This window comes from Scomber japonicus, chromosome 18 (assembly GCF_027409825.1).
Source record: "Scomber japonicus isolate fScoJap1 chromosome 18, fScoJap1.pri, whole genome shotgun sequence".
Lineage (NCBI taxonomy): Eukaryota > Metazoa > Chordata > Actinopteri > Scombriformes > Scombridae > Scomber > Scomber japonicus.
The window spans coordinates 29,346,421-29,358,315 of NC_070595.1; the positions used below are offsets into that span (position 1 = coordinate 29,346,421).

At 37.9% G+C, this 11,895-nt stretch overlaps 2 protein-coding genes across 2 annotated transcripts in view; both read left to right on the forward strand.

Moving 5' to 3' along the window:
• The window catches only part of LOC128379378 (serine protease 27-like), a gene marked incomplete at its 5' end in the record, with an annotated part of 7,865 nt that extends 4,916 nt beyond the window's left edge, over window positions 1-2,949 (forward strand). The window contains 4 exons of the mRNA XM_053338995.1: window positions 590-752; window positions 1,849-2,121; window positions 2,438-2,600; window positions 2,692-2,949. Coding sequence (XP_053194970.1) covers window positions 590-752; window positions 1,849-2,121; window positions 2,438-2,600; window positions 2,692-2,949 — 857 coding nt within the window. The remainder of the gene's footprint in view (window positions 1-589; window positions 753-1,848; window positions 2,122-2,437; window positions 2,601-2,691) is intronic.
• Window positions 2,950-3,391: 442 nt separating this feature from the next.
• On the forward strand, window positions 3,392-4,708 carry LOC128379379 (natterin-3-like). Its single transcript, XM_053338996.1, has 2 exons — window positions 3,392-3,395; window positions 3,576-4,708. The coding sequence occupies exons 1-2, from the start codon at window positions 3,392-3,394 to the stop codon at window positions 4,628-4,630; spliced, it is 1,059 nt and encodes a 352-aa protein (XP_053194971.1). The 3' UTR covers window positions 4,631-4,708.
• Window positions 4,709-11,895: the final 7,187 nt, after the last annotated feature.

An 11,895-nucleotide genomic window follows, 5' to 3' on the forward strand; every position in this document is an offset into this window, starting at 1 on the left:
TCATTCCTTCACTATTAAAAGATCTCCTTTAAATGTGTTATCAATGGAAGTGATGGAGGACAAAATCCACAGTGTGTCAACACAGTCATTTAAAAGTAGATGTGAAGCTTTTATGAGTCTTCAGCAGTCTGAGTTAGTCATGAAAGTATAGTAACAAAAAGGTGGACTTTGGCACTAAAAAGACTAACATCTGATTTATTCATTCAGACGCTGAAGCTTCATATTAGCTTCAGATCAACTTTTAAATCCATGTTTCCACAGAAGGAGGACTGTGGATTTAGTCCTCCATCACTTCCACTGTAAACATGATGAAGGGTCTAATGCTCAGTATGAACAGGAGGAATCATTATAGCAAGAAAAACACACTGCATGTTCATTTGGGCTCCTGATTGTTGGTTTATGACAGTAGAATTGTGAAACTGTCCTTTTAAGAAAGCAAAGAAACATCTGCCCTCATACTGAAATGAGATGATAGTTTCACCTCTGTTATCTTGAAAGCCAAAGTTAAATGTTATAATCCTGCGGACAGAAACCACAGTGTTGATTCAGTATTGCTCACTCTGTGTTATTATATTCTGTCTCTCTGTAGTGTGCGGTCGGCCTCCTCTCCACACCAGGCTTGGTGGGGGACGGGAGGCCCCTGCAGGCAGCTGGCCCTGGCAGGCCAGTCTGCAAAGATCTGGTGACCACTTCTGCGGAGGATCCCTCATTAACAAAGAATGGGTGCTGACAGCTGCTCATTGCTTCGACAGGTAAATAGAGTAGAGCTGTATGAATAAACAACATGGCATGGTCAAGACCTCTCCTCAGGGTCGCAGGGTGAATCTGAGGGGTCTTAAGATGAATAACAGGACAGAAAAGAAGTAAATATTATTCTACTGCTTCAATTTAGATTCAGTTTTTCCTTTGTACTGTGAAATCATGGAGAGTTTTACTCCTTTAGGCCTCTAGCCTATTAGTAATTGAAACTAGAAAATTTTGAGTGCCACGGGGCTACTGCCGGGACGAGTACACGATTTATTTTTTCTTTATGAATGTACTTTATTCTCAACTTAACATCCCTGAAAATATTAAGTGAATGTTAATCATATATAATATTTATTTAAACTTATTAATTAAAGTCTACTTCATTTTTTCCACAGACAGGAACATCACTGTTATGAAATTATTAAGTAAATTCAAATCATTTAGAGAGTAGATTTTATTATACTTTTTATTTTAAATTACTTGGTTTTATTAAATTATATTATGTACATTTTGTTCATCTTCTATCTGAGTGGTTCAAGAGCCCTTCTGATGCAACAGAGTACAAAGACAATGCTGGTTAAAATCACAACTCTTGGGAAAAGAAAACACTTTGAAATGCAGAATCCAAATCTTACCTTAACTGAAAATAAACATTTTTCTATTAAATCAGGTATTTTACATAATATGACCCTTAACTTACTGTACAGCATCATGAAATTAGTTGATCTGTACCCCACAACTAACAAGTTGTATCTAATAATGACTAAATACTGCCTTCAAAAGGATGGCATTGTCACCTTAAAGGTAGAGTCAGTTATTCTGTGGACATATTGACATCTGAACCAAATGATTGTTGATGATTTCTGAAAAAGAAAGATTATAATAATGCAGATGTCTTTCAGCTTGTTTGATGGCAACTGGTGAAAAAGATATACTCAAAATGTAATTTGAGTATATACTGTACATGTCTAACTTATGTAATTATATCACCTTGTTGCAACATGGTCATAAAAGGTTTTGTGTCTGCCTGACTGAAGTGGTCTCCACTGCAGCCCTGCTTCTCATGTCTTTGCGCTGTTTTGTTTCTCTTCTGATCTTCAGCACGAGCACAAAACATCTGGTTGTTGTCCTCGGACTCCAGAGTCTACAAGGGTCCAACCCCAATAACGTGTCTCTGACAGTCTCCCAGATCATCAATCATCCCGACTACAACAATAAAACTTTTGACAACGACATCTCCCTCCTGAAGCTCTCCTCGCCGGTTACTTTCAGTGACTTCATTGTGCCAGTGTGCCTGGCAGCCTCAGACAGCACCTTCTACGATGGAGTGAACACCTGGGTCACCGGCTGGAGTGACATCGGATCTAAAAGTAGGTTATACAGCAACTTGGTCCCACTTATTTTCAGCAATAGCATAACTACAGTGGTGGTAAGAGTAGCATTTTCTCAGATTCATAAATGCATCTCAGTGAGCAACAAAACCTTCCTGTAACTTACAGTTTGTATTGATATTTATATCATAATCTGCATGTGCTTTGGAAGGTGAAGTTAAATAAATGTTGAAAACATTCTGGGAGTTCTGAATAGATTGAATTACTGATGATGTTAGTTTTAACTGCTTATTTCTGCTGAAAACTAGTTCTATGAGTCCTTTTCAAAGTGTATTTCACCATATGTGTTGTTCATTAAGTGATTTTGTGTCTTTAGCAACCCGTCCGTCCCAACAAAACCTCATGGAGGTGGAGATGCCCGTTGTTGGGAACAGACAGTGTGACTGTGACTATGGACAGAGCTCAATCACAGGCAACATGCTCTGTGCTGGGTTTACTGCTGGAGGGAAGGACTCCTGTCAGGTGATCATTTAACAGCTTTTCTTCCCTCAGATTTCCCAACCTGCAAAGATTATTTCTTCTGACCCTCTTCTGAATGTTTCTCTTCTCAAAGTTTTATACAGGTGGTCCTATGGTGAGAAAGACAGGAAGTGTTTGGGTCCAGGCCGGAGTGATGAGCTTTGGAGAAGGTTGTGCATTGCGTAATTTCCCAGCAGTCTATGCCAGAGTGTCCAAGTATCAGTCCTGGATCAACAGTCAAATCACCAGCGACCAGCCGGGCTTTGTCACGTCCACGTCCACTGGGACTGACAGTGACGTCAGTGTCAAGTGTCCCAGTCTGCCTCAAACAACTGAACTCAAGTGTGAGTAATAGTCATGTCCAGGTTTCTGAACAGCACCCAAACATGAAAGTGCCCAACAGTCCTTGGCACTGAAAGTGTGAGGAACCTGTTGTTTTGGTGAGTTTATTAGGACCCAGGCATGAAAGTACCAGGGCCCAGCGCCACCTACTGACAACAGGAAGTCAACCTTATGTGACAAACATCGTCCAATTTACCAGTTTACCCATCATATACAGCAATATGACTTACAATGAGTGGGCAGCATAGTGGACATAGGAAATTACATTAATCCATTAAACTGTGTAAAGCTGATGATATCTTACTGATGACAAAAGATTATACTGTTGTCTAATTAGTTCCACTGAGAGACTGTTCAACATCTGTTATGTGTCTATTACAATTTTTCTCAATCAATTGTACATTTCCTGAACCTAAATCAGCAAAAGAGTAAAATGCTCATGATAATCAAGCATGAGTACACATATTGTCTCAAGAACATGAAAACAACATAATAAACATGCCAAACAATAACCAAAGAAAATGAGCGCTGCTGCAATGACAAATGATTGTAATCCACTTTTAACATTTGCCAGCATCCAGCAGACCCATAACACTAACACGTTGCGTCTGTGTCTTTTCCCTTTCTTTTATACAGTCTCCATACCAAACCCAGTATCAGAGGACAGCACCTCTAACATCACGTCGAACAGAAGGTTGAGACAGAAGAGATCCTCCAACATCGCTGGTGCAAGCTCCAACCTGGAATGGGTGCGTTGGAATTTTGGCAGTTCTCTTCCTTATGGATCTGTGTCATTTTACAACAACTACGAAGAACGCCTTGACTACATCTGCAAATGCGAATGTCATTCAGGTTTCCACACCGCAGGAAGTTATACGTGCAACTATCCCTTTCATGTAAAAGAGGAGGTATGCTTTGATTTTGATGTCCTGGTGAACAAAGATGATTTGGAGGCTTTAGAGTGGAAGGCTGACTCAGATGGTTCAGTGCCTCAAAATGCGGTCAAGACCTGCTCCTCCTATGATGTATATGTTGCAAAGAACAAGTATGGTCTTGGGAAGATGCATGCTAGAAATAAAGTTTTCTACCTTCCCTGGCACGGTTCTGACTATAGGTACAAAGAGTATGACGTTCTGGCCTTAAACAAAAATATTTTCAAAGAGCACATTTCTGATGTCATGTACAAGATTGATGAGGCTGCAAGATTTCAGCATCCTCCAGAGGTCATGGGCAAGTCTACCATTATCAATAATGAGTGCAGAGAAGTTACAAAAACATCTAAGATCTCAAAGACGTATGAAGAAGAGAAAAGGTGGGATACTAGCACTGCCATCTCAGCTGGTGTCAGAGCTAGTATCTCTGCTGGAATCCCATTTGTTGGCGAGGCAGGTATTGAGCTTAGTACTGAGGAAACCAAAACATTCTCCAGTGGGACCACCCTAAAGGTGTCGAAAAATTTTGCTGTTGATGTCGAAGTAACTGTGCCACCAAACCACTCCTGCGGTGTCAGTGCTGTAGGACATAAGTACTCAACAAATATCCCTTACACAGCACGCCTCACCCGCATCTACTACAATGGGAAAACCTCATCAACAATCATCACTGGGGAGTACAAGGGTGTCAATGTTGTAGATTTCAAGCATGTTGTGGATCGCTGTGTTCCTATACCCAATGCTAAGCCTTGCGAATGAAAGAAAAATGGAAGAATACTTAAAAGGTACTTATGCTAATTTCCAGCTCTATATTTTAGATTTTTGTACTCCACTAGAGTAGCTTTGCATGATTAACAGTTCAAAAAACATATTAATCTTATAGTGGTCCTTTATGTAGCCACTCAGTTCAGTCTGTAGCAGGCTGATATTGCAGCGTTTTCTCTTGCGATGTAACTCTGTTCTTCTCAATCAAGCTTCAATAAACTTTACAGCATCAGACATCCTGGTCTCCTGAAGTTTTTCACTTTGTGTTACCCTGTTCTCCATCAACTAATAACCCTACACCTCATTCTAGTATTTTAACTTTTTCCTCACATTTTTTAAAATAAGATTTCATTGCCAATAATTATATTAATAATTATATCTAATTTTAATTTTTGTATTTCATTTTTATTTTTGTACTCCACTAGAGTAGCTTTGCATGATTCACAGTTCAAAAAACATATTAATCTTATAGTGGCCCTTTATGCAGCCGCTCACTTCAGTCTTTTAGTCTTTACTGATTGTGTTGATGCAATAGATATATAGATAGATAGACAGATAGATAGATAGATAGATAGATAGATAGATAGATAGATAGATAGATAGATAGATAGATAGATAGATAGATAGATAGACGGATAGATAGATAGATAGATAGATGGATAGATAGATAGATAGATAGATAGATATATTTTATTAATTGAAACATTTGTTGACTTTGTTAATTCTTGTGTCAATAATAATAAACCTTTTATAGCTTTAAAGAGAAGTCCTTTTGTCATTATTGATGGAGTCAGTGCTCGACTTCAATCCTTCACCCTTCACTTGTGGCTTCTGACATCCCAGATGTAAACTGCTTTAAATGAAAGTGGTTATTGGTCCTAGTTTCTGGGTGATGCCCCATCATTTTAATGTCTTTCTTTTATGATTTATAATTATCTTCAATAATTATAAATTATTAGGAATAACCAAACATACTTTCACCAAATCCAACATATCATATCTCTTGTCATTTTCTAAATATTTGCTGCTCCTGCTGTGATTGGATGTTATTTTCTGTAATACATCAGTGTGAATGCAGCCAAACATGCAGGGAAAGCTGCTGTACTTCTGCAATCAGTCCACTAGATGGCGACATGAAGCTGTAGTAAAGTGAAGAGCTGCACACATGATGCATGCAGGAGGATTACATTCACTGACAGGCGGAATGACTGAGACCAACTACATTGTCTTTGCAGAAAATTATTTATGCAACAAATTACAGCAGTTGATTTGTGAAGCCTTCAATATATCATTCCCCCACTGTACTACTATACTTATTATTTACTTTTAATGGGTCTGCAAATTCCTAGTAATTGCCAAAGCTTTTTGTTAAGGACTTGATTAAATGTAAAATAGAGGCTGTGTTATACTGATATTCTTCCAGTTGATTGATCAATTTAGGTTTTTTAGTCAGTGATCAGCAGTTCAACCGATGACACATAAATATGAGTGAATGGAATAATTAAGTTTCCAATAATTAATAAATGATGAATTCATATTTAATGGAGTCCTCTCAAGGAAATTCCTATTTAAATTAAACAGAGAACTATATACAGGTTTTTTTTGAGTCCCCTATATTTGTGGTAATTGAATCTAATAAAAAGTAAATTGTCTGTACTTAGTTAGCTCTTTTCTAGTCTTTCGACCACTCAGCGTGCTTTTACACCACATGTCACATTCATACACCATCGGGGCAGCCATTAGAGCAGTTTGGGGTGAAGTATCTTGCCCAATGATACATTGATATGTGGACTGGAGGAGCCGGGAATCGAACCACTGATCTTACAATTAGTGGATGACCCACTATACTTCCTGAGTCATAGCTGCAGCTTAATAGCGTAAAAAGAATAAACATGGCTAGTTTCTATTTAATTATGACTAAAGTTTATTTCAGTATATTAATATTTGTATATCAAGTAGTCTATATTTTATCTGCTCAACTTTCCTCAGAAGTTCTGAAATCTCTCTTTTTTGCTCATCTCCAGTTTGGTACTTTTCAGCAAATGCTTGTTGGAAATAACTTTCACCATTACATTTTTTGTTGTTTGCTGTTTCTTGCCACATATCAAGCATACAGGTAAGCCAACATCATTGGCAGAATTATACAATGATTGCTTCTGGCTTGCTTATTTTTTGTGGGTGATGTCAAGTTTGCACACATTTTTACACACGCAAACCTTTAGTAAATCAGGCCCTTAGTGAACAAAGCCTAAACTATCAAGAATCAAGGATATCTTTATTGTCCCAGATTAGCAGTTTGCAAGCTGTGAGGTACAGTTCTTCCATTTAATGTTACTATATATTTGTATTAGGGCTGTCAGCGTTAATGCGTTAATTGCGATTAGATTAATGCAATCCATAACGCGTACATTTTTTTAAATCGCATTTTAATGTTGCAAGCCTTTTTGTCCCTTCTACTCCCCCGTAGACGGCTCCTCTAGCTGTAGCGCTATGCTTTGAAGTGGCCTCCTGCAGTAAACCTACCGCGCTGATGGAAAGTAAGAGAGCTACTGGACTTTTGAACGGCTTGTTTAACTTTAAAACACTTCCAGACGCTTCAGTTGACAAGTCAAAAGTAAAATGCAACCTGTGTCAAACGGAGTTTAACTACCACCGGAGTACGTGGAGTTTGAGTTAGCACCTCCACGCTAAACACCCAGGTGCAGCCAAGCCAGCCTCAGCTCCACCAAAGGACCATTTTGGAGTGTGGGAGTCGCAGCAGAGCCGTGATTGATTCCCAGTTAAGACACTCTGGTAAGAAATGCTTTACATTATGGGCTTAAAACTGCCTTCAAATGGAAAATAACAGGATTTTAAACATGCAATTCAAAACGCCATTAATCGCGATTAACAGTGGAAATTCTGTGATTGATCTCGATTAAAAAAATTAATCGTTTGACAGCCCTAATTTGTATACAACATTTCAGAGGGAAAGAGGAGGTATGGCAATGATTAACTTATAAATAAAACCCATCAGGGTATAAAGCTGTTAAAATTAGCATACTGCTTCCACTTTAATTCATCAATTATAATACTAGATTAAGAATATAAACAAAAATCTTAATAATTTGTAATATATAGCCTAAGGTGTTCTGTGGTAAACTGGAAAACTATATGAGAACACCTGGATAGTTTATAAACACATTTAAGACATCTGTCGTGTCAAATTCAACCGACATTCATGAATGATTGATTTATGTTCAAGCATGTCCCGGTTGTTCCTGCTGTCATAGCTTCTTCTATAAAAGGCTTTCAATGAACTTATGGAATTGTGAGTCAGTTTATTTGAACAAAGAAAGAGACTGAAAATATAGGCAGAGAGAACATATTGTATGATTAAAACTGTTAAGTGTTGTAATTTGATGGCGCCCTTACTCCCTGTATTATGGTAGACTGATATACTGTACTGCTTGTATTGTATAAGGTTTACGGTACGTAAGACATGACGTCACCACGTTCCCGGTTAGCGCCAGTTGTTCTGTATGAGCAATGATGAAGAGAGATTATAAGTCAGTCCGGACTTTTGTTTGTTAAATAAACAAGACTAGGCTAAAGATGATTCAACCATCCTCTGCTTATTCTCCATACGCACTAAAGGACTGAGCACTCAAGTAAAACCCTTAACAAAAGCTCATCACCGTTTACAGATTTTTCCTGTTTTTAACCAACAAAGTTATCACTTGCGTGCCACCTCACTCTTGCTTATCTTACCTCACTCCCAAAACTGTTATCGAGTTTCTGCGTTTGACAGCTGGCCCATCCAATCAAAAGTAACTTAAGCCTGAAAATGAGTGAAGGAAAAAATACATATAATGCCAAACAAGTGCCACTGGGACAAAAACGCTTTACAACAGTTTATAGAGATGGATTTTACTTCCTAAATAGATATAACAAGAATAAATAAACACTAATTAGCACTGATTTAGTAGCTTTAACTCCTAAAGTGGTATTAGCAGTGATGGAAGAAGTGTGTAGATCCTTTATAATGGTAAAAGTATAAATACATTAATGTAAGTATATATATAGATCATTGGTGAAATCTACTTAAAATATTAAAAGTAACAATACTTTGAAATGTTGCATCATTTGAAGAAGAGACATGACAATTCATTGATTTTATACATGAGATACATTTAAATCTTTAACAGTGTGTCATATTTTTAAGTTTATGAGTTTTTTATATAAATATTATTTCCCTTTGAAATGTAGTGCAGTAGCAGTTTAAAATAGATAGAAATACTCAAGTGAAGTTCATGTACTAAATGTACTCTAAATTGTACTAAAAAATGGATTTCTTTGGTTCCAGTGCAGGGTTGAAGCCATGTTAATTGTTTACTCTGCAGGAAGTGAAACAGGTGATATGTGATGGCCGGTGGATGGGTCAGCTGGCAGGTAGAGAGAGGTTTGTTTGCATGTGAGGGAGGGAAGACAGAGGAAGGGTATTTATGCCGGAGCAGATCTGATGAGATGAACACACTGAGCAGTGATGGCTCTCTACAAAGTGATCTGTGTGGCAGCTCTGCTGACTCTACTGGCAGCAGGTAAGAGTCCTCTTCACCTGCACACACCTGAACCAATGACATCTATACTGAACACTGGGAAGAAGGTAAATCTTTTATTAAGTAAACTTAGCTGTAACACAACAGGAGTAAAAAAAAAAAAAAATCTTGCATTGAATAATATGTAAGAAAAGTACACAGCAGACTGCCAGTGTTAAATATCAATGCATTAACATGAGTACAAGTTAATATGTTGAGTGGAAAAATGATAATGTTCTCTTATCTGGTTATCTCTAAAGGTGTTGATATTTCTTCTGTTGATGTTAAGGACTTGGCTCTTTCTGATCATTTCTGTGTGTTCTTTGACTTACGGATCATTCCAAATGTTCAGTTAACCTCTGTGTCTGTTAGGAGAAGGTACATAAATGAGAATACCAGTGCAAAGTTTATGGAGGCTGTCACCAACTGTGAGTGCAGAGTCAGTTGATGAACTCCTGGATAAATTTAACTGGAAAATCTCAAATGTCATGGATGCTGTTGCACCTATTAAAACTAAGACAACCTTGATCAGAAAGAAAACACCATGGAGGAACACTATGATGATAAAGGCTTTAAAAACAGAATGCAGGAAAGCAGAATGTGGAGAAGTGGAGAAAAACTAAACTCCAAATTCACCTTGACCTCTACAAACAAAGTCTTTGTAATTTTAAATATGAGTTACTCAAAGCTAGACAGCAACACTTTTCTGAAATTATTAATAAGAACATCAACAACACTCGTACTCTGCTACGGTTGATAAGCTTACAAACCCCCCTAAACAGATAGCTCCAGAACTCCTTTCAACAGAAAAATGCAATGAATTTGCTTTTTCAGTGAAGAAATCCAGTCCATAAGGTTAAATATCAACACAAATCAACAAAACAATAAAATGATGCAATCCCTCAGACCTCCCAGGAATAACTCAACTGCAATGTCAGAATTTAAAACAGTTGACCAAAAAACCATAGAGGAAACAGTGCAGCATCTAAAACCATCAACATGCTGTCTTGACACAATGCCATCAGATTTCTTTAAAACTATTGTGGACTCTGTCCAAACAGATTTGAGACAAGTAATAAATAGCTCACTTCAATCAGGTGTGTTTCCTAAACTCCTAAAAGTAGCTGCCATTAAGCCACTCTTAAAAAAGAGAACGCTGGATGCTTCCATGTTAACCAACTACAGACCTATCTCAAATCTTCCTTTTATAGCCAAGATCGTTGAGAAAGTGGTTTTAATCAACTCAGTAGTTTCTTGAACTCCAGTGGACTTTCTGACAAATTTCAATCAGGCTTCCGACCTAACCACAGTACAGAAACAGCTCTTATTAGAGGAGTTTCTCAGGGGTCAGTTCTAGGACCCCTTCTGTTCAGTCTATATATGCTGCCCTTGGGTCAAATTCTGCAGAACTCTAATGTAGACTATCACAGTTATTCAGATGACACACAGATATACCTAGCACTGTCCCCAGATGACTACAGTCCAATACAGTCATTGTGTCACTGTTTAGAGCAAGTCACTGATTGGATGAACCAAAATTTCCTTCAATGAAATTAGGACAAAACTGAGGTCATTGTTTTTGGCAATAAAGAGAAGAGGATTGTAAACATCTGGAGTCACTCTCTCTAAAAACTACGGACCAAGTCCGAAACCTTGACGTGCTGATAGACTCAGATCTGACCTTCAGCAGTCACATCAAATCAGTCACCAAAACAGCCTTCTATCAGCTTAAGAACATATCCAGAGTGAAGACCAGGAGAAGTCGATTCATGCTTTCATCTCAAGTAGACTCGACTACTGTAACGGTCTTCTGACTGGACTCCCACAAAAAAGCATTAAACAGCTGCAGCTCATTCAGAACGCTGCAGCTCCAGTTTGAACCAGAACAAAGAGATCAGAGCACATTACTCCGGTTCTAAAGTCTTTACACTGACTAACCCTAACCCTGTCAATACATGAATGACATGTTAGTAGAATATAAACCCAGTAGAGCTCTGAGATCTACTGACTCAGGTCAGATAGTTGAGCCCAGAGCTCTGAGATCTACTGACTCAGGTCAGATAGTTGAGCCCAGAGTTCAGACTAAACATGATGAAGTAGTTTTTACACAACTGGAACAAACTACCAGCAGAACTGAAATCAGCCCCAACTGTGAACACTTTTAAATCCAGGTTAAAAACATTTCTCTTCTCCTGAGCTTATGATTGAGCTCTTTTAAAGCACTTTACATTTTAATCTTTCATTTGTACTCTATGTCTTTTTAATGATTTTAAAGCTAATCATTATTTTATGCTGCAATCTTATATTTAATGCTCTATTCTAGTATTTTATTTCTCTTTTTCTATTTTTCTGTACTTTGTTTTTATTATTGGGGGGGGGGCTAATTGTATGTTTTAAAGTTTCTGTTTTATGTAAAGCACATTGAGTTGCCATTGTGTATGAAATGTGCTATATATTTGCTGAGTTTTGGCACAAAGGGGGCGGGCATTGAATAGACGGCCCCGCAACCCCCCCTCCTTTCTGATTGGTCACTACTGTCTCTAGGTCAGAGCCAATCCGACGCAGAGTAGGGCGGGTCATCATTGCTGGTCAAGATGTCAGAGAAAAAAATATTTAAATTTAAATGTATTGAACAGTTTGGGAGTAATTGTGATAGTTTACTGACTTGCTACAAGGGAGAAT